The sequence below is a fragment of the Acipenser ruthenus genome, chromosome 2, assembly GCF_902713425.1.
Source record: "Acipenser ruthenus chromosome 2, fAciRut3.2 maternal haplotype, whole genome shotgun sequence".
In the NCBI taxonomy this organism is placed as follows: Eukaryota; Metazoa; Chordata; class Actinopteri; order Acipenseriformes; family Acipenseridae; genus Acipenser; species Acipenser ruthenus.
The window spans coordinates 41746502-41765706 of NC_081190.1; the positions used below are offsets into that span (position 1 = coordinate 41746502).

The 19205-nt window shown below is 36.4% G+C and overlaps 1 protein-coding gene across 4 annotated transcripts in view; it reads left to right on the forward strand.

The window, feature by feature from the left end:
* Positions 1–16668, forward strand: part of LOC117409599 (ras and EF-hand domain-containing protein-like) — a 50419-nt gene extending 33751 nt beyond the window's left edge. For 2 of the 4 annotated variants that reach the window (XM_034015878.3, XM_034015879.3), the window contains exons 15-17: positions 850–969; positions 12110–12186; positions 13150–16668. In XM_034015878.3, coding sequence (XP_033871769.3) covers positions 850–969; positions 12110–12186; positions 13150–13258 — 306 coding nt within the window. In that variant the 3' untranslated portion in view covers positions 13259–16668. Of the gene's footprint in view, positions 1–162; positions 815–849; positions 970–1639; positions 3022–12109; positions 12187–13149 lie in introns of those variants that run through there. The other 2 variants (XM_058996109.1, XM_058996112.1) reach the window with 2 other exon arrangements.
* The last annotated feature ends 2537 nt before the right edge of the window (positions 16669–19205 follow it).

Genomic DNA, 19205 nt, shown 5'->3' on the forward strand with positions numbered 1-19205 from the left:
TTGTACAAATGTTTAATTTGTTAATTGTTTCAGTCAGCCCTTGTGAATTAAAAACTCCTTAAAATCATCACATTATTTTATGCAATTGAATCTTAAAAAAAAACACTTAAGAGTGTCATCATTAAATTATGTTTCTGTTGTGTGATTTTTCATGATATTTAGGTTCTGGCGATAAGGATGTGCGTGGAGAAGACCATAAATGGGTGTTTACTACAAATTAATTAAAAAGGAAGTGTGACTGAGTACACCCCACCCCTGTGTTTATTTGTATTTGTGTTGTATTATTATGATTTAAATGTATTGTTTGGTGTTTAAAAATACAATGTTTTGTTGTTATTGTTTTACAGCATGGATGGGGTTAAAATTCCCCATCCAACTAAACGCATGCATCATGTGGCCATCTCCAAATTTAATTAAGTGATTACCAATTTGGAGATGGCCATGTATATATAAAGAGCGGATCAACCGCTCATCAGGGTTGGTTGTTCAGAGAGGAGGAATGTAAGAAGTAAGATATAAAAATATAATTGCTACTCGTGCTGGATTTCGACCAGCATGGTACTTGTTTTGTTTGAACCATTGTGTCTGTTTATTTTGGATACTTTTCTTTTGTAAAGTGTTTTGTTTTGTTTTGTTTAAACATTTTATTTTGACTATTAAAGAAAGAGCGTATTCGCAACTCACCCGTAGTGCCTTGCCTGTGTGTTTACTTCCTGATGTCACCACTCCATCATCCTGTCACAGGAAGTAAAAAATATACATTGGAATAATGTCATCAGTTTATTAACTGCTTTTGTTACATTATCCCTGAGCACTAAAATATCTGTTGTGTGTGTCTTAATCTATTAGGACGTATCCCAAGGTGAGATCCCCATCATGCTTGTGGGAAACAAGGCGGATCTGCGTGAGCAAGCCATAGAGGAAGGAATAAAGTGCATCCCAACCAGCTATGGAGAAAGGCTTGCAATGGTAAGTAGGGATCCAGGTACAAAACTTGTCTGATATTCGATTCAGCCTTATCGCGGTTCGTATCGTACCACCCTTGGAGATGTATTGGGTTTCTATATCTGCGGTCCGTACCGGTGTTTCTCTATTAAAGTGCCCAGGGTGGCCGTTAACCCCAGATCAAGGGCAGGTTGTACTAAGGTAAAGTATCCGATCCTGATCCTGTGACTTGTTGGGTTGTACAAGTAAAAGGATTAGCGCTGATCCTAAGCTCAGTTTCGTGTCAAGATCTGGTTTCAGAGCAGGATCAGAGTCATATCAGAGCTTGATCTAATGTTTTTTTTATTGTTATATACATTGAGAAGCTTCAACTACAAAGGCTTATTTGTAGACTGTAATACGGGAGCGGGTATTTTGTGATCGGCAAAAGCCTATTCAGGTTTATTGCGTTATAGCATGCGGCAATCCTTTCTTTTGTTTCAAATAAATAAATAAATGCATTGGGTAAAATATAGTAAACTGAAACAGTATAAAACAGAACAGCCCTTCTTTCTTGTGTGCACAGTATAGGCCCAAATTTTGTACATGACTAAATTGACTAAAGTTATGGGTTTTTTTTAGACAGGTGTAGTCAGAGCTGGTATTTTATTTTTTTCTTTTGACATAACATGTCTTTTTACTTTGAAATCTGTAGTGGTTATCTTCACTGCCACAGGAACGGCAAAGCGGCGCATTGTGGAGTTCTCCAAATACTTTGATAAAACTCCTTACATAAATACAATATTGCTTGTAATTCAGTCGAAAACGACTAATAATCTGATTAGGTCCATGTGACAGGGTACACCCCGCCCCTGTGTGTATTTTGTTTATTTTGTATTATTTTATGTTGTTATTATTTAAATGTATTGTTTAGTGTTTAAATACACAATGTTTTGTTATTGTTGTTTAACAGCATGGATGGGGTTAGGGGTTAAAATTCCCCATCCATGCTAAACTCGTGCAGAATGTGACCCACAAGCCATCTTGTATACAGTTTAAAAAACTAAAAACTCCTCCTCTTTATTCTCCTTCTCTCTCTCTGCCTGCACTGCAACCACAGCCAATTTGTTAATAATCATAAGCTGCCAGCCACACATTCTCACAAACTGTCTGGCAGAGATGAGCTGCTAACACCGCCTCTGCCATACAATAATACATTAACCCACTGTGTTACATAACCCCAAACAATACATACAATAATACATTAAACCACTGTGCCACATAACCCCAAACAACACATGCAATAATACATTAAACCACTGTGCCACATAACCCCAAACAACACATGCAATAATACATTAAACCACTGTGCCACATAACCCCAAACAACACATGCAATAATACATTAAACCACTGTGCCACATAACCCCAAACAACACATGCAATAATACATTAAACCACTGTGCCACATAACCCCAAACAACACATGCAATAATACATTAAACCACTGTGCCACATAACCCCAAACAACACATGCAATAATACATTAAACCACTGTGCCACATAACCCCAAACAACACATGCAATAATACATTAAACCACTGTGCCACATAACCCCAAACAATACACAGAATAATAACAACAATAATTTATTTAAAAAAAATAAATACAATACACCACAATACATTTATCAGCAGAGCTTTGTCCTGCCCCCTATTTACACATAGGGCTCTGCCCTGCCACACGCTGGTATACCAAACTTAGAAGAAAACTGTACGATGCGCTATTTATAAGCAATTGAATCATATGCTAAAAAAGAGAAAAAATAGGAAGGCAGTTAGTATTGGGTATTGAATATCTGAAAATCTGATTTGATTGTGGCTGGATTTACCAAAAGTAGCGGGTTATGCTGGTTGTAAATAACGCTGTGTTACATGCAAGCTTTGCCTGTTTCGTTATTGTGCATGCAGCTGTTTTATACTCACTTCCTGGAGCCTTGGTATGTTTGTATTTCATGTAGTAAATATAATAAGCAGGTGTTTTTGTTGTATATTTTTGTTGTATGTTGTTTTGTTGTATAGACAAATGATTTTATGTGTGGGCTCTGTGTTTTGTATGTATATTTCTGTTTGGTGTAAATTAAATTTCAATAATAAAAAAAGACACATACAAAGCTGCTTTTTGTTTAACAAAACGGGGCCCTGCTTTCAGGAATGTCGTGGAATGGTGTACTACACATGAATATTACTAAATGTGACCAAGTCCCCCGCCCCCCGCTCATCCAGTTATACTTTTCAGTCTTTCTTTAAGAATTTTACAATGTCACTATTGCAGTTACACATTTAATATTATAATTGCTGTTTTAAAGTCACATTTTTTCTAGAAATTCATAGGTTTAATAATCAACTTTAATATTTAAATTGAATTGCTTAATTCAAAAACAGTATTTCAAAATATGAATACAACAAATCATGTATAGTATAGGGCTATATTTTTGTAAATAGTTTTTAAACAGTTTTTTCTTTCATTTTTTTTATAACCAGTTACATTTGTTAAAGTAAAACAACAAGTTTTACTTCGCAAATACTGTCAATTTTGGTGTTACTTGAAAGAATGATTTGACCTGTTTAAAAAAAAAAAAGAAAAAAAAAACCTGCCTAACTACAGTAGAGAGTCAATTATCCAAACTACTTGGGACCAATACTAGTTCGCATAATCGATTTGTATGGATAATCGAACAGGTATTAATAACAATTACTGTACCTTTAATAATGTATAGAATACAGTTGATATACACAAGTACTTAGTACACAAGTACCTACTGATGATATATAGCTAGTAACCTATTCTATCACATTAACCCTTTGCGGTCCATTTATTGTTTAAAAGTATTTTTTTCACAGTAAAACAGGTTTAAAAGGCACTGCATATCAACCCCGCCCCACCCCTCGTTCGCTATATTTTTCAAATAACTCTTAATAATGGTATATACTGATAAATCATCTCTTGATCACTCGTTTTATCACCAAACTCCTCAATAATGCGATCTAAGTTATTATTTTATTACTATAACATCTAAAAAAAAGCTCTGCAAATGTCTGTGATATTCTTTGAGCGCTGGATGCAGAAGCAGCTATCTTGTTTGTTTATGTCCATGTTATCTCTGTGGTGTCGGGGCTATCTGTATTCATGAGATACGCCCCTTTTTTTCGGTTTCTCTCGGCTCCTATCGGTCTCACTTGGCCATTGAATGGTTTTCTCTGCTTTTTCCGGAGAAAAAACAACTAGAGACTTGTTTTTTGCGTCTTTTTGATGATATCGGACAGTAAAATGTTTCTATACTTTCATGCTTGCTGTTAAGGCATTGTAATGACGTGCAATTGAAATGAATAAAATAAAGGTTCTTAGCTGCTCAGTAACATAGACAGGCCCTCCAGCACTTACTGACGAAATAGAAGACAAATCAAGAACGAGGTGACTGTTTTAATTTGCTTAACTGCATCAATTTAAAGCATACAATGCTCCATCTAAGGTTTTGGTGGTCTGAATAATTCTGTAACTTTCATTTGCCTCAGTGTGCTGGTCCTTTTTTTGACAGCTAAATCTCGTAGCCGTTTAGCAGCAGAAGCTGTGTGTTGATCAAAGATTGGATAATTGACTCTGTACTGTATATATTTTAATTGGTTTTTGAGTTCTGTTTATTTGAATAAAACAGGCGAAATCAAATATTTTTTTTCCCCGAAGAATCTACAGGGGTTCTAGAATTATTCTGGGGTCCAAAGGATTAAAAGGGTTGTGAACTCTCAGAAATTCCGAAAAAGCCAAATAATAGACGTGCAATGATTCGGAAATCTCACATAGGTAAGCTAATTTACTAGCCGTGAATAACGTAAAATAGTCGGATGACTAAAGAATTGTAACCAATTCTAAAGAAATTACTGACTTAACATGTTTTAGCTAGCACCAATAGAACTTTTTTTTTAAATGTAATTATTACATTCAGTTGACCCAAATTCCCTTTGGCTCGCAGAGGTGAGACCGAACCGATCGGTATATATATATATATATATATATATATATAGATATATATATATATATATAATATATAATATATAATATACACACACACACACACAAACATTTTTTTATTGGGAATTGAAGACTAATCTCACTGCTCAGTGGAGAGGAAAAAAAACCCAGCCGTTGGGAGGAAACCTTTGAAGCCGAGATAAGCCGAAAAAAAGGGGGGTGGATCTGAGCTCTACACAAAGAATATCACAGACATTTGCAGAGCTTTTTGAGATGTTATAGTAATAAAATAACGACTTGGATCGCTTTATTGAGGAGTTTGGTGATAAAACGAGTGATCAGGAAATTATTTATCGGTATGCACAACCATGAAGAGGTATGTGAAAAATACAGCGAACAAGGGGTGAGGCGGGGCTGGAGATGCAGTACTGAGTGTCCTGTTGCTATGCAGTGCCTTTTCAACCTGTTTTACTGTGAAAAAAATACCTTTAAACAGCACATCTAAAATAAACTGCACATGTGAAAATAAATTGGACCTGACTAACTATAGGCCACTCTCCAACCTACCATTCTTAGATAACGTTCTAGAGAGAGAGTTGTTGCAATTAATTTACAAACATTTCTAACTCTTAATGGTATATTCGAGAAGTTTGTCTGGTTTTCGTGCGGCACATAGCACCAAGACGGTCCTCGTCAGAGTTGTGAACGATCTGCTGATAAGCTGCGACTCAGGCTTTCCATCAGTATTAATTCTTCTTGATCTAAGTGCTGCCTTTGATACTGTAGACCTGTCCATCCCACTGAATCGTCTTGAAAGCACAGTAGGACTGTCTGGCCTTGTCCTATCCTGGTTCAAGTCTTATCTTTCTGATAGGTTTCAGTTCGTCTCTATTCGGGAGGTAAAATCGCCATTATCGGAAGTTGTCTGGTGTTCCACATATATGCTACCGTTCAGTGACATTATCCGCAGACATAGAGTGAACTTCCATTGCTATGCTGATGATACCCAGCTATATTTGTCTCTAATGCAAGGAATTTCTTCTGCCTGGGTGTTATTAGCTATTTGTCTCACAGACATCAAGGATTGGATGTCACAGAATTTTCAAATGGTGAATTCAGATAAAACAGAGATATGTTAGTGGGATCACAGAACCAACTAAAAGGAAAGGTGGGATTAAATGAGCTCGACCCTTGCAGTCTCTCATCAAAATTGGGGTGGGCGGTGTTGGTTTTGTTTTTGTTTTCCAACACCATATCTGTGGTTCTTTGGGATAGTTTGTTCGCTGTATTGAGGGAGGGTGGGGTTACTGGGGATACTGATGGCTATCTTTCGGGCTGGGAGGGGGAGGAACTTGTGGGTAAGATTGTTGTCCTATTCTCTCAAATTGTACAATATCATTTGTGTTTACCTTTGAATCTTAAACTTGTTTTTGACTCTCACGACTAGTATTTGTGTTCTGTCCTGGAACGTGCGAAGATTCAGTTCACCCACTAAACGCACAGCCTGCTTTTGCGTAGAAAGAAAATAGATGTTGCCATGATTCAGGAGTCCCATCTTCAGCAGCAAGATATTCCTAGATTAGCTAATAAATATTCTTATGTGGTGGTTTCCTCTTCTGCTGAAAACAAAACCAAAGGAGCATTGATTGAAAATTGATATAAAAACAGTTTTGATTAGGCGGTTCCTTTATTTCCTTTAAAACATGCATTATCATGTACTGAAAATGATCTGCGAGTATCTGTAAATTGTTTGGATGTTTCACGCAGCATTTATCTGTAGCTATAGGTCAGCGAATGAGATAGCCGAGCGAGCAAGCATGTAAATCGGTGACAGCTAAAATGCAAAACAAATTGTGAGTCACCTGTTTTCTGTAAAGACAGAAGAACAAATGCATCAGACAACAGATGTTTATCAACTTACAGAGGCTTTCTTTACAACATGCTGTTTGTTTCAGAAGTGTGGAAAAGGGGTGGGGCAGGACAGGAGATGCAGTACTGAGTGTCATGTTGATATGCAGCGCCTTGTAAACCTGTTTTACTGTGAATAAAACTGCTTTTAAACAGTGCATGTAAAATAAACAGCTTGTGTGAAAATAAATTAGCCCTGATGTGCCTGACAGACGCTGAATACATATTTGTTGTACACTATAACCAAACAATGATACAATACAATATCCACTGGCTACTATAAACAAACTTTAATTCATTAAATTACAGCTGCTATAAACAAGCTTGAATTTATTAAATTACGTCTGTATTATGAAGTTTTAAACTTCACGGGTCGACTGCAGCGTACCAGTAATTCATCATTCTTCACTTCCTGATATTATTTGGCCTATCACAATGGATATATTTTAAATCCTCCAGTATTGATTGTCACCTGTATTTCCTTTACTAACCCTTATTTAAATTTTTTATTTATTTATTTTTGCATTCCTAACCCCTTATTTTATTTATGTTTTGCATTGGTGGCACAGATGCAGGGAGCCGGGGGTCCTCTTTCGGGGGCAAGTGTCATCACTTCCCAACCTTAGGCCCAGCCTAATAGCTGGCCTCAACCTCCGAGAGGAAGGTTCGCCAAGAGCCAGAGGGGACCCCGGCCAAATACATCTTTTCAATATTTCTAACATTCCAGGATCCCCCTAGGGAGCAGCATACATGCTCCCCCCCTTGGAGGCCGATCGGTTCGGTCTCCCCTTCGAGGGGGCATTATCTCTTCTTGAGCCAGGGAGAAACCCTGCACTTTTCTCAATCTCTTTTTCTATCACTAGGCGTTCCTTGTCAGTCGGGGCGACTTCTAGTCTTCTCAAATGTATCCTCTATCTTTCTCTTCATTTTTCCCCTTGGGGTAAAGTAAAGCTTGCTTTCCATATATAGATATAGATATAGATAGATAGATAGATAGATAGATAGATAGATAGATAGATAGATAGATAGATAGATACGAAGGGATTTGAACCCTAACTAGTCATACTTTCACTCCAACTACATAACCGCTACACTACACAGATTCACATCTTAACCCTTTCAACAGGCTAGGCTACTATTTACATTTACCCTATCCATACGGCAATACATTGCTTCAATATAGGTTGAACTATTTTGCTATTCCCGTAATGTGTTATTATCAGTAACGTGTTAGAACAGCTAACTGCATCTGCATTTCACATCGTTTATCAAGTCACTTCTCCAGCTGTGCTTGAGAATGCCATTTTACCAGAGATAACATGAAAGCTATTTGTACTGTTGTTATGTTTTGTTTTCTTGGATTTTATGTAAACACCAACTGTTGTTTTAAGAAAATACTTTTTTCATTCAGTCTATCACCAATCTGTCCACTTGATTACATTACAATTGATCACTGATTTTTCTATGAGATTAATGCATGCTTCACAAAGTTCTGAATTGCACACAAATTCAACGAGGAACTTCCCTCCGAACCCATTGGGCCAGTCGTACAGTAAGTACAAATAATTACACATTTTTACTTTGCTGCATTCCAATCTGATATTGCAATGTCACGTTATACAACACTTTGTTAAACATACTGTAACATTGAGGGACCGTGCTTAAAGAAAGGGGCTTTATACCAGGAGTCTGGTTCAAATCCCGGCTCAGCCACTAACTCACTGTGTGCGTTCCTGATGAGCAAGTCTCTTAACCTCCTTGTGCTCCGTCCTTCGGATGAGACATAAAACCCAAATTCTGCTGTAAGTGACTCTGCAGCAGCAGTTGTTGATGCAGCATTCTCACACCCCAATCTCTCTCTCTCTCTCTCTATATATATATATATATATATATATATTACAGATCTGACTGCCCAAACATGATGGGCATAAGAGATGTGCGGAATAAAGTTTTCTGATGTATCAGGGGAAAAATACAACTGTCTGTGCAAAACATTGTAAGCAATAAATGCTTAGGCTGAGCAAGTGTACTAAGTTAGTCTTTATCTTCACAGTATTAAGTTAACCCACTTGAACAGGATCATCACAAATGTGGTTTGGTACACTGCAATCGGGATCTTGTTTACTCTGATTTAGCAGATTATATACCTGTGGTGATTAACTTCTGGTACGCTGCAATTGGGATTAGCAGGTGTACTAACTTTAGTCCAATCAAGTGGACTAAACCTGCTTAATCCACTAGTTAGACACATAAAGTTGACTAAATGTGTTACGATGCAATTGACCCCTCATGTCTGGGTATGTATTTACCTACCGACATAATGCATTCTTCCTGCCAGCGGTAAAAGCACCGGACAATGGTTGGAAATGGTTAATCAATTAACGTTGACTTTACCCTATTCCCATTAAAAAATAAAACCAACTACAAAAATAATAATAAATACATTTCCCAGTGCTGCATGTCCCGCCTTCCTGACTTGTATCAATCATTGATTCGTTCTGAATACTTTAAACCAACCCCAACTACTGAGTGACAGCACATTCCTACATTTCTATTGGAGACTCCGCTTGCAAGATTTAAAAGAATATTACAATCAGGAATGGAGGCTTGTTCGTGGGATTTAAAACTGTATTACAGTTAAGATACAGAGGGTTTAAAAATGCTTACACACAAAAACCGTAGAAGAATGTGCCCGTGCCCGTGCCCGTAGGGATTTCGTTGTGGAAGACAGCAGTGGAAAGAAGGTACAAGTAACCGAAAACACTAATTTCATACACTATATCAAAAAGGAAAGGCACACAAACGGTGCTGTTTTGCTGCTCAAGCTGGTTGACTCATCGATAAGTATTGAAAGCTTACCATTTGTATCGTGAATGTGTTTACACATTTTCTTCGTTATCTCAAAAGCAATGTGGTCGATAATTTCCGTAGCACTGTATCTGGAGTGCAGTCCTAATCCTATATCGACCCCATTTTCGCTTTGTAGTTCCAGCAAACCAAAATGATCCGAAAACGGTAATATGCCAAGTAATATGCAGAACGGAAAATTGCAAACGTGAGATGCATTTTGAGTCTGCTCTTTTGAGTTTTTCAAAATACGTTCGGCCGCAATGTGTGCTCTTGGCTGTTTGTGTTCCACAATTTTTTTTGCAGCGATTTTAACTGATCGCTCCGATATGATCCATAATATGATACATCAAATGACCACCATTCGTTGGAAAGGCTAAATCCTTTAGTTTTAAACATGGAAATTTCCGGAACACCTGAACAAATTGTTGCACCCAGGATGGGCCTACTGTTTCCTCGTCCACACATCAGGCCACGGGCATGGCAGATTTGAATCAGGTCGTGTGGATGTTGAAGGCGCCTAATTTCCAGCTGAATCCTCTGGTGTCTTCTGCATTCCACTACAACTAGAGTGAGGGTCTTTGTCTTCTTCTGTACATTTTTTCTTGAAGCCATTGTCTTATAACTATTTTTTTTTTCTTCTGCAATCACGGAGCACAGTTCCTACCTGGATTTCGCTCCACTCTTTTATGCAGTTGTGCCTGGTATCAATTACTTGTTAATAATTCAATGGAGTCCAGGCACAGTCTGCACATAAAATGATTTGGCAGGGAAGGTAATTAACCCTTAACTGCCAACCTAAAACACCCATGCACACCAAACATTCAGTTTAAATAATAACACATCAGACAAAATAAACAAAATACACACAGGGGCATGGTGTACCCCACCACAGTCTGGAAAACAAGCAGGGAACTACAGCACCAAACCAAAAAATGTCCTGGTGGGGTGCCAGCTTTAGTCAAATAGTACCTAGTTTGGAATTTGTGGCAGTGTATGTTGTAAAAGGGTTTCTGGTATTTCAATACTGTCTTCTCAGTGTCCGTGATAATCTAACAATGCGCACCCTATGGATTGGCTGGGAAATATATAGTATCCATGATGAAATCCTGTTTTTGAAGTACTGTAACAAAAATGTGTAGTTTTTAAATACTTTTTTTGCATCTTTTAACTATTTTATTCTTTGTATTTAATTTATTGAAAAATGCTATTTTGTGGTTAGCATTATACCACATAGTCCTGCTGCATGTATGCATAGTGACGCCAACGCCATTTAGCTATACCCGCCCCTATAGGATTTTATATGATGTTTTTAAATAAAGCAGATGGGCATTTTGGTAGACACTGTTAATATAGAAAACCCCTTTTCCCAAAAATCTAATTTTGCACACATATCAGTCTAAAAGGCACGGCAAACACAGTACCTATTGTTCAGAAAAGCTCTTAAACAATAGTTATTTGTAAGTAAAATAAAATACAAATGGCATATAAATATGTTTTATTAACAACTTACCTGAAGTTGTAATATATTTGTATATTGGTAAGTATCTTTCAGTTGGAAATACTGTCCCTTCAAAGGTAGAAAAGCCACAGTTAACCTGCTGCTACATGGTGTAAAATAGACCACAACATGGGCTTAAATTAAACCACTGCTGGTACGTTGATGTTAAAAAAGACTTTTGACACCTTGTGATCTAAATTGGCACGTTGCACTTGAACTCATAGTCCTGTCTGTTTTAAGGCTTGTTTTGAGGTTTACACCTCAGTTAAACTGGTTTAAGTGGTACGTTGCAATTGGCCCTATGTGCTATGACTTTTATTATTATTATTATTATTATTGTAGAGCTTTTTAAAAAGTTAATGCTTTAGGTCTTAGGAGCATGCAGTGTTTTATACATTGTGCATGTTTCTGACATTGCCCTTATTCCAACCACTTTAAAACACAGAGAGATAACAGCTAGTGGGCTGTGTTTAGTTAAAATATACAAAGTGGATCAGCCACATACTTGTCCACTGTTTGGACCGGACTTCCTTAAGATGTACCTGATTATACCACTTTTTGACTGCCTATCTCTCTTAATATATCCACAGATGTTAAAATGTTGTTTTGTATGTGACTTTAGAGTATTTAGAGCTGTCCAGAAAAAAAGCTGCTGAAACAAATGAGATGGCTGTGGTAATACCCTATATTTCCTGTAAGGTTTGGGCCTGTATAGGTAATCAAAGTAGTTTTCCTCCATCCTTTATTCTAAAACTTCTATTGAAATCCTTGTGGGGTACCATATAAATTTGTTTAAAAAAGGCTGGAGTGAAATTAGCAACTTAAACAACCATCTGTATTAAGCACCCAGTTATTTTATTTAGAAAATTACCATACTGCTGTGTTATTGTTTCTTTTTAGGCCTACAATGCCTTGTTTTGTGAAACCAGTGCTAAAGACGGTTCAAACGTTATTGAAGCTGTGCTTCACCTGGCTCGGTAAGTGTTGAGAACTACAACTGATCAAAAGGAAAATATATTCAAGTCAGCCCCCTACAGTGGTGAAACTAACATACTATTTACCTATTGTTTGCATAACTTGTTGTTCAGGTTAGGTCACAGTCAGCATCGTAACCAGAGCTGACATTCTACTGATGTCAAACTTAGGTTTCAAGCTATAGCTGGCAGTATTTATATGACTGCTTGGTATTTACTATTCATCCTCCAAAGCTATGTTACAAACCAACAGAGAAAATGAAGGAGTCGATTGTACTTTACCAGAATTTTTACATGAGCATCAGCATTTATGATACAAAAAAAACACGACCTCGGTGTCCTCATAGCTAGTTACGGCCATGGTCACAGTCACAATGTCTAGTTGTTGCATCTCAGGAGGGGGAAATAAATTAAAACAAAAACTATAAACATTCAGTATGTAAACAAAAACTGTCAATTGCAATCATAATTTCATTATCAGTACTACATTTGTTCTAAACAGAATGCAATCTTTTCTGTGTACACCTACTTGCTGATACTAATTTTGTCTATAATACTCCATAGTGCTGAATTTAGAAAAACTAAAAGAAACTCAAATTCAATGACAAATGTTTCGACGTACATTGCTATACATTTTGAACTATAATACACAAATTCAAAATAGATATACAGATTTTAAGAAGATTCTGTATACTGTTAGTCATAAGTGTCCACACAGGACTGTCAGAAGTGATATAGTGGAAATTTGAGAGAATATGTAAAGATAAAAATATGGTATTGTATGGTACAGTTATAGACAAGGAGGGTTTTTTCACATTGTAATGGGATCCTTCCATTCATTGCTGTCTGCAGTAACAGGTTTGCACATTTCAACTGTGATGTCAGTGCTTTGACAAGCTTTTCATTTGCCTTTCAATGTGTACTTAAAAATGGTAAAAATTCAGTGTTTCGTCTTTTGTTCTACAGTGATGTGAAAAAGCGGATCAACAAGGAAGAGGATTTAGAATCAGTAACCAGCTTATCAGGAGTGGATAGTAAGAAACCAACAAACATGAAGACATGTTGCACAGTCTAAAAAATATTAAATCAGGATTACTGTTGGAAGAAGCTTTTTAAAAACATATTGACTAAGGGATGAGTGCAGCATCATGAGGTTTCTTTGGGTCAACATCTACATGAGGACGGAACCTTATGTAATCTATCAGTTTCTGGAAAAAAATGTATTAAAACATTATCACTATGAACTACCTACAGTAGGTATGTACATTTAAAAATGTAAAATGGACAGGTCCTCCATATATTCCCTGATTCTGATACTCTCAATAACTTGCTAAAAAATATCCTAACCAAGTTGCATAAATTGGATGAGCAATTCACTTGTATGTAAAAAAGTATAACAAATGTAGTCTGTCTAGAGCAGTATGCAATCACAGTGGGGTATAATAAAGATTAGAAAATGGATCAGAGATTTCTTTTAACCTGATTGGTCAATACAAGGGCATTAATCTCTGGTAAAGGACCTGAAATGTTATCTTTCAAACTATGTTTACTTACTGTTCCAAATCAATCCGCCCAAAAATATGTAAATACAGTATTTGTGCATTTTACCTTTTTCTGCTTCATGAAAGAAAATGTCACTTCTTGTACACAGCCTCTGAATGTTGTCTACCAATGTACATTAAGTCAGCTTCCTCGCTGCCCTATGCACTCAATATCTATTTAAATTTAGTATAGCAAATAAAGTAAAAAAATAAATACAGTCGAGAATAGTGTTTGCTCTCAGCAGCAATACAGTAACCACAATAGCATCTAGTCTCTGGTTTGATTGGCGTGTTGTAGAAATCAAACAACTCAATGCAGTCTGATTATTTTTGGCAACTTTATTTCAGCATATCACAGTAACAACACAGGATGGTGCTCTTTTATCTAACAAAGCCAGGAAGAGGCTTAGAATAAACTTTATGAGCACACTGTGAACAAACACCATGTACAGCATTAACACTTAGACTACTAGACATTTTGAATTACTAAAACATTTTTATTTTTATTTTGCTAATATGTTTTGGACCAAACGGTAGCTTAAATACTGAAATTTACACAAATACACAAACTGCACTCAAATCCTAATAAAAAAAATAAAAAGTTACTGGTACTTTTATTTATTTAAATGGGGATTTATTTAATGGGATAATGAAGCCTGAAGCAACCAGAGCCATGGAATTCTGAGCAAACTGCATTTCTCATGGAATTGTGAGGAAAATGATTGTATTCAGTAACAACAAAAACTAGTGCTGCATTCAAACACAAAAAAAATCAAACAGAAACAATTGAAATGTTGTTTTTTTTTTTGTTTAACGTATACATTTTCTAATAGCAATAGAAGAAGAGGGTTTAACGTCTGGTAAGGCCCTTCTCGTTATGTACAATTAAGCACATTTAATTCTCACTACCGCTGTTGCTTTTAGTATACAGTATCTTTGACCACCACCTTGGACATATACAGACGTGCTCAAATTTGTTGGTATCCTTACAGCTCATTGAAATAATGCTTCATTCCTCCTGAAAAGTGATGAAATTAAAAGCTATTTTATCATGTATACTTGCATGCCTTTGGTATGTCATAGAATAAAGCAAAGAAGCTGTGAAAAGAGATGAATTATTGCTTATTCTACAAAGATATTCTAAAATGGCCTGGACACATTTGTTGGTACCCCTTAGAAAAGATAATAAATAATTGGATTATAGTGATATTTCAAACTAATTAGTTTCTTTAATTAGTATCACACATGTCTCCAATCTTGTAATCAGTCATTCAACCTATTTAAATGGAGAAAAGTAGTCACTGTGCTGTTTGGTATCATTGTGTGCACCACACTGAACATGGACCAGAGAAAGCAAAGGAGAGAGTTGTCTGAGGAGATAAGAAAGAAAATAATAGACAAGCATGGTAAAGGTAAAGGCTACAAGACCATCTCCAAGCAGCTTGATGTTCCTGTGACAACAGGTGCAAATATTATTAAGAAGTTTAAGGTCCATGGAACTGTAGCCAACCTCCCTGGGCGCGGCCGCAAGAGGAAAATCGACCCCAGAGTGAACAGAAGGATAGTGCGAATGGTAGAAAAAGAACCAAGGATAACTGCCAAAGAGATACAAGCTGAACTCCAAGGTGAAGGTACGTCAGTTTCTGATCGCACCATTCGTCGCTTTTTGAACGAAAGTGGGCTCCATGGAAGAAGACCCAGGAGGACTCCACTTTTGAAAGAAAAACATAAAAAGCCAGACTGGAATTTGCTAAAATGCATATTGACAAGCCACAATCCTTCTGGGAGAATGTCCTTTGGACAGATGAGTCAAAACTGGAGCTTTTTGGCAAGTCACATCAGCTCTGTGTTCACAGACGAAAAAAATGAAGCTTTCAAAGAAAAGAACACCATACCTACAGTGAAACATGGAGGAGGCTCGGTTATGTTTTGGGGCTGCTTTGCTGTGCCTGGCACAGGATGCCTTGAATCTGTGCAGGGCACAATGAAATCTCAAGACTATCAAGGCATTCTGGAGTGAAACGTACTGCCCAGTGTCAGAAAGCTCTGCCTCAGTTGCAGGTCATGGGTCCTCCAACAGGATAATGACCCAAAACACACAGCTAAAAGCACCCAAGAATGGATAAGAACAAAACATTGGACTATTCTGAAGTGGCCTTCTATGAGTCCTGATCTGAATCCTATCGAACATCTATGGAAAGAGCTGAAACTTGCAGTCTGGAGAAGGCACCCATCAAACCTGAGACAGCTGGAGCAGTTTGCTCAGGAAGAGTGGGTCAAACTACCTGTTAACAGGTGCAGAAGTCTCATTGAGAGCTACAGAAAATGTTTGATTGCAGTGATTGCCTCTAAAGGTTGTGCAACAAAATATTAGGTTAGCGGTCCCATCATTTTTGTCCATGCCATTTTCATTTGTTTTCTTATTTACAATATTATGTTGAATAAAAAATCAAAAGCAAAGTCTGATTTCTATTAAATATGGAAAAAACAATGGTGGATGCCAATTACTTTTGTCAGTTTCAAGTTATTTCAGAGAAAATTGTGCATTCTTCGTTTTTGGTACCAACAAATTTGAGCACGTCTGTAACTCAAGACCTCTCACTGGCCTTGTTTAATTCTAGAAGCACAACAATGCCATTTCAGATAAACACTGGAGTTCTTGTTCACTAAAATAAATGGAAATTAGCAGACATTGAATATTCTAATTATAAACAAGAGATAAGACAACTCTAAAAGGTGAACATTTTTTTCTTTTCAAATACTTTTCAAGAGAGTAGGAGTATTTAATCAGTATCAGAATCCATCTAGAAGTTGCTAGGATACGGTAACTTTTTGAACGAGATGACATTGTAAAAAAGATAGAGAAAATTGTATTTATGCAATATTAGACAGTTTGCTGCAATAACAAAAGGCAGTTCCTTTGCCTTTTGCACCCTCTTGTGGACAGTACTAAGAATATAAGTTATTATTTAAGTTATATATATATATATATATATATATATATATATATATATATATATATATATACATATATATATATATACATATATATATATATATATATATATACATATATATATATATATATATATATATATACATATATATATATATATATATATATATATATATATATATATATATATAAATTAAATACATGATCTTGATCTTCCTGGAACTTCAGAAGATTTTTGTTAGCTTTTTTAAACAACAGTCTGGAAACATTTCATGAGTAAAATACTTCAATATTTCAAATTGAGCCCTGTTTCTCAAAATAAATAAAGGCAAACTTGTGGCAAGTTTGAATGTATACCTTAATAAAATATTTCCCAAATAATGCAGCAAGTGCCTCAGTTTAAAGCTTATAATCAAGTATATTTGTGTTTAGACCAAAGTAGGTCAGAAATGGCTACAATATTGCATTAATATCACAACCACTGACTTTATACTAATATTCTAAATGAAGGATATTTCCATTAATTTCAAACTGTATGATGTTAGCTACTTCTAAAGTTGAATGTGTCATTATTCTGTATTTACATTATATAGTCTCTCTGTTTACAGCATCAAAGTATAGCATTATACAGTCCCAGGTGGTTTTGTTTGCAATTCAGATTAATATGAAATTTCAAAGGAAAGAAACCCCTCTGTTTTTTTTTACATAAAGTGCCACATGCTGTCTGTTATGATATTTAATTTATGAAATAGCCCTTTTTAGACCATTCTACTTTTCAAAGGTTTCTGCACAAGACATATATTGTACATAAGATTATTTTTTACGTAACTTAGTATTATTGTGTTCAGTTATCCTTACTGATGTTTTTGTAACGCTTATAAATGATAAATAATGCTGATATAAACTCCATTAGTTTTCACTGAGGTTGCAGTCTGACGTCTGTATAAAGTAAAATGTTTTAAAAATGTTTTATATTTGCACTTTGAGTACCTTTTAGCCAATGCTACGTCTGCATATTGATATTCATAAAATTGTTTAATAACTACAATATGTATGAACATTTTATATCGATATTGTTCATGTATTTCGATATCGATAATTACAGTGTCTTCCAAAACACAGAAAAATATAATCACAGAATTACAATGTCAAATATATATAAATAAATTATATATTAAAATTAACATAGCAGACATTGACCGATATCACTATGTAACACAATTTTTGTTCCTGAGTAGTAAGTGTTATTTCCTAATTGCTTATGCCTAAAAAGTATAGAAAATGGCTATTATTCACCACAAACTTTGCTTTTGTGACCAGGACAATGATATATTGAAATGTACCTATTTCCAATGAGAAAACGGGTGAATTTGTGTCTTTTCGTTCACATAAAGTCAGAAAAAAACAACATATCAATCCAAATTAACATGTATTTATACTAAAGTAATACAAAAATGACTACAAAAGATTTAGAAGTGAGTAGTTTTTCAAGATTTACGATTATACTGTAAATCACTTTCATGAATCAGCCCCCAAATGTAGTCTCCCATCATGTTCTCGTTATACTGTCCTTGGTAGCGGCGTTCAAAGTCCAGTATATCCTGGTGGAAGCGCTCGCCTTGCTCCTCCGAGTACGCTCCCATGTTCTCCTTGAATTTATCAAGATGAGCATCAAGGATATGGACTTTGAGGGACATCCTACAGCCCATTGTGCCGTAGTTCTTCACCAGAGTCTCAACCAGCTCCACATAGTTTTCGGCCTTGTGATTGCCCAGGAAGCCCCGAACCACTGCGACAAAGCTGTTCCAAGCCGCTTTCTCCTTACGAGTGAGCTTTTTGGGGAATTCATTGCACTCCAGGATCTTCTTTATCTGTGGTCCGACCAAGACACCGGCTTTGACCTTTGCCTCAGACAGCTTAGGGAAGAAGTCTTGAAGGTACTTGAAGGCTGCCGACTCCTTATCTAGAGCTCTGACAAATTGTTTCATAAGGCCCAATTTGATGTGTGGTGGCATCAGCACCTTCCGGGGGTCCACCAGTGGCTCCCACTTGACGTTGTTCCTCCCCACAGAGAACTCAGTCCGCTTGGAAGGGTCCACCATGCAGAAGTAGCAGTTGCTTGAGTGGTCAGTGGGTTCGCGCCAAATTCTTGGGATAGCGAACTCCATGGCTCTCTTTTCCCCTCTGTACCATCCTACAAAAATACATTTATTTCACCCATGACTAATGTGTAAGAGATTCTCGCAACATTTTTCATATATGATATATTTTTTCAATAACATTTAAAATTGTAAAACATTTTAAAATTAAAAACTTTTACAATTTAAAATTTTTTACAAATTTTATAACATAAAATTCCAAGCAACAATTGTCCATCTTACCTTCCAGAGTTTTTTTGCAGTGCTCGCAGGTGAAATGAGGTGCCCAGGGTTTGTCTTGATCCCCGACAGGCATGCCGAAATATGCCTTGTAGGCCTCACACATCTTAGCAGATGCTTCCATGGAGTACTTTTTCGCTCTTGTCT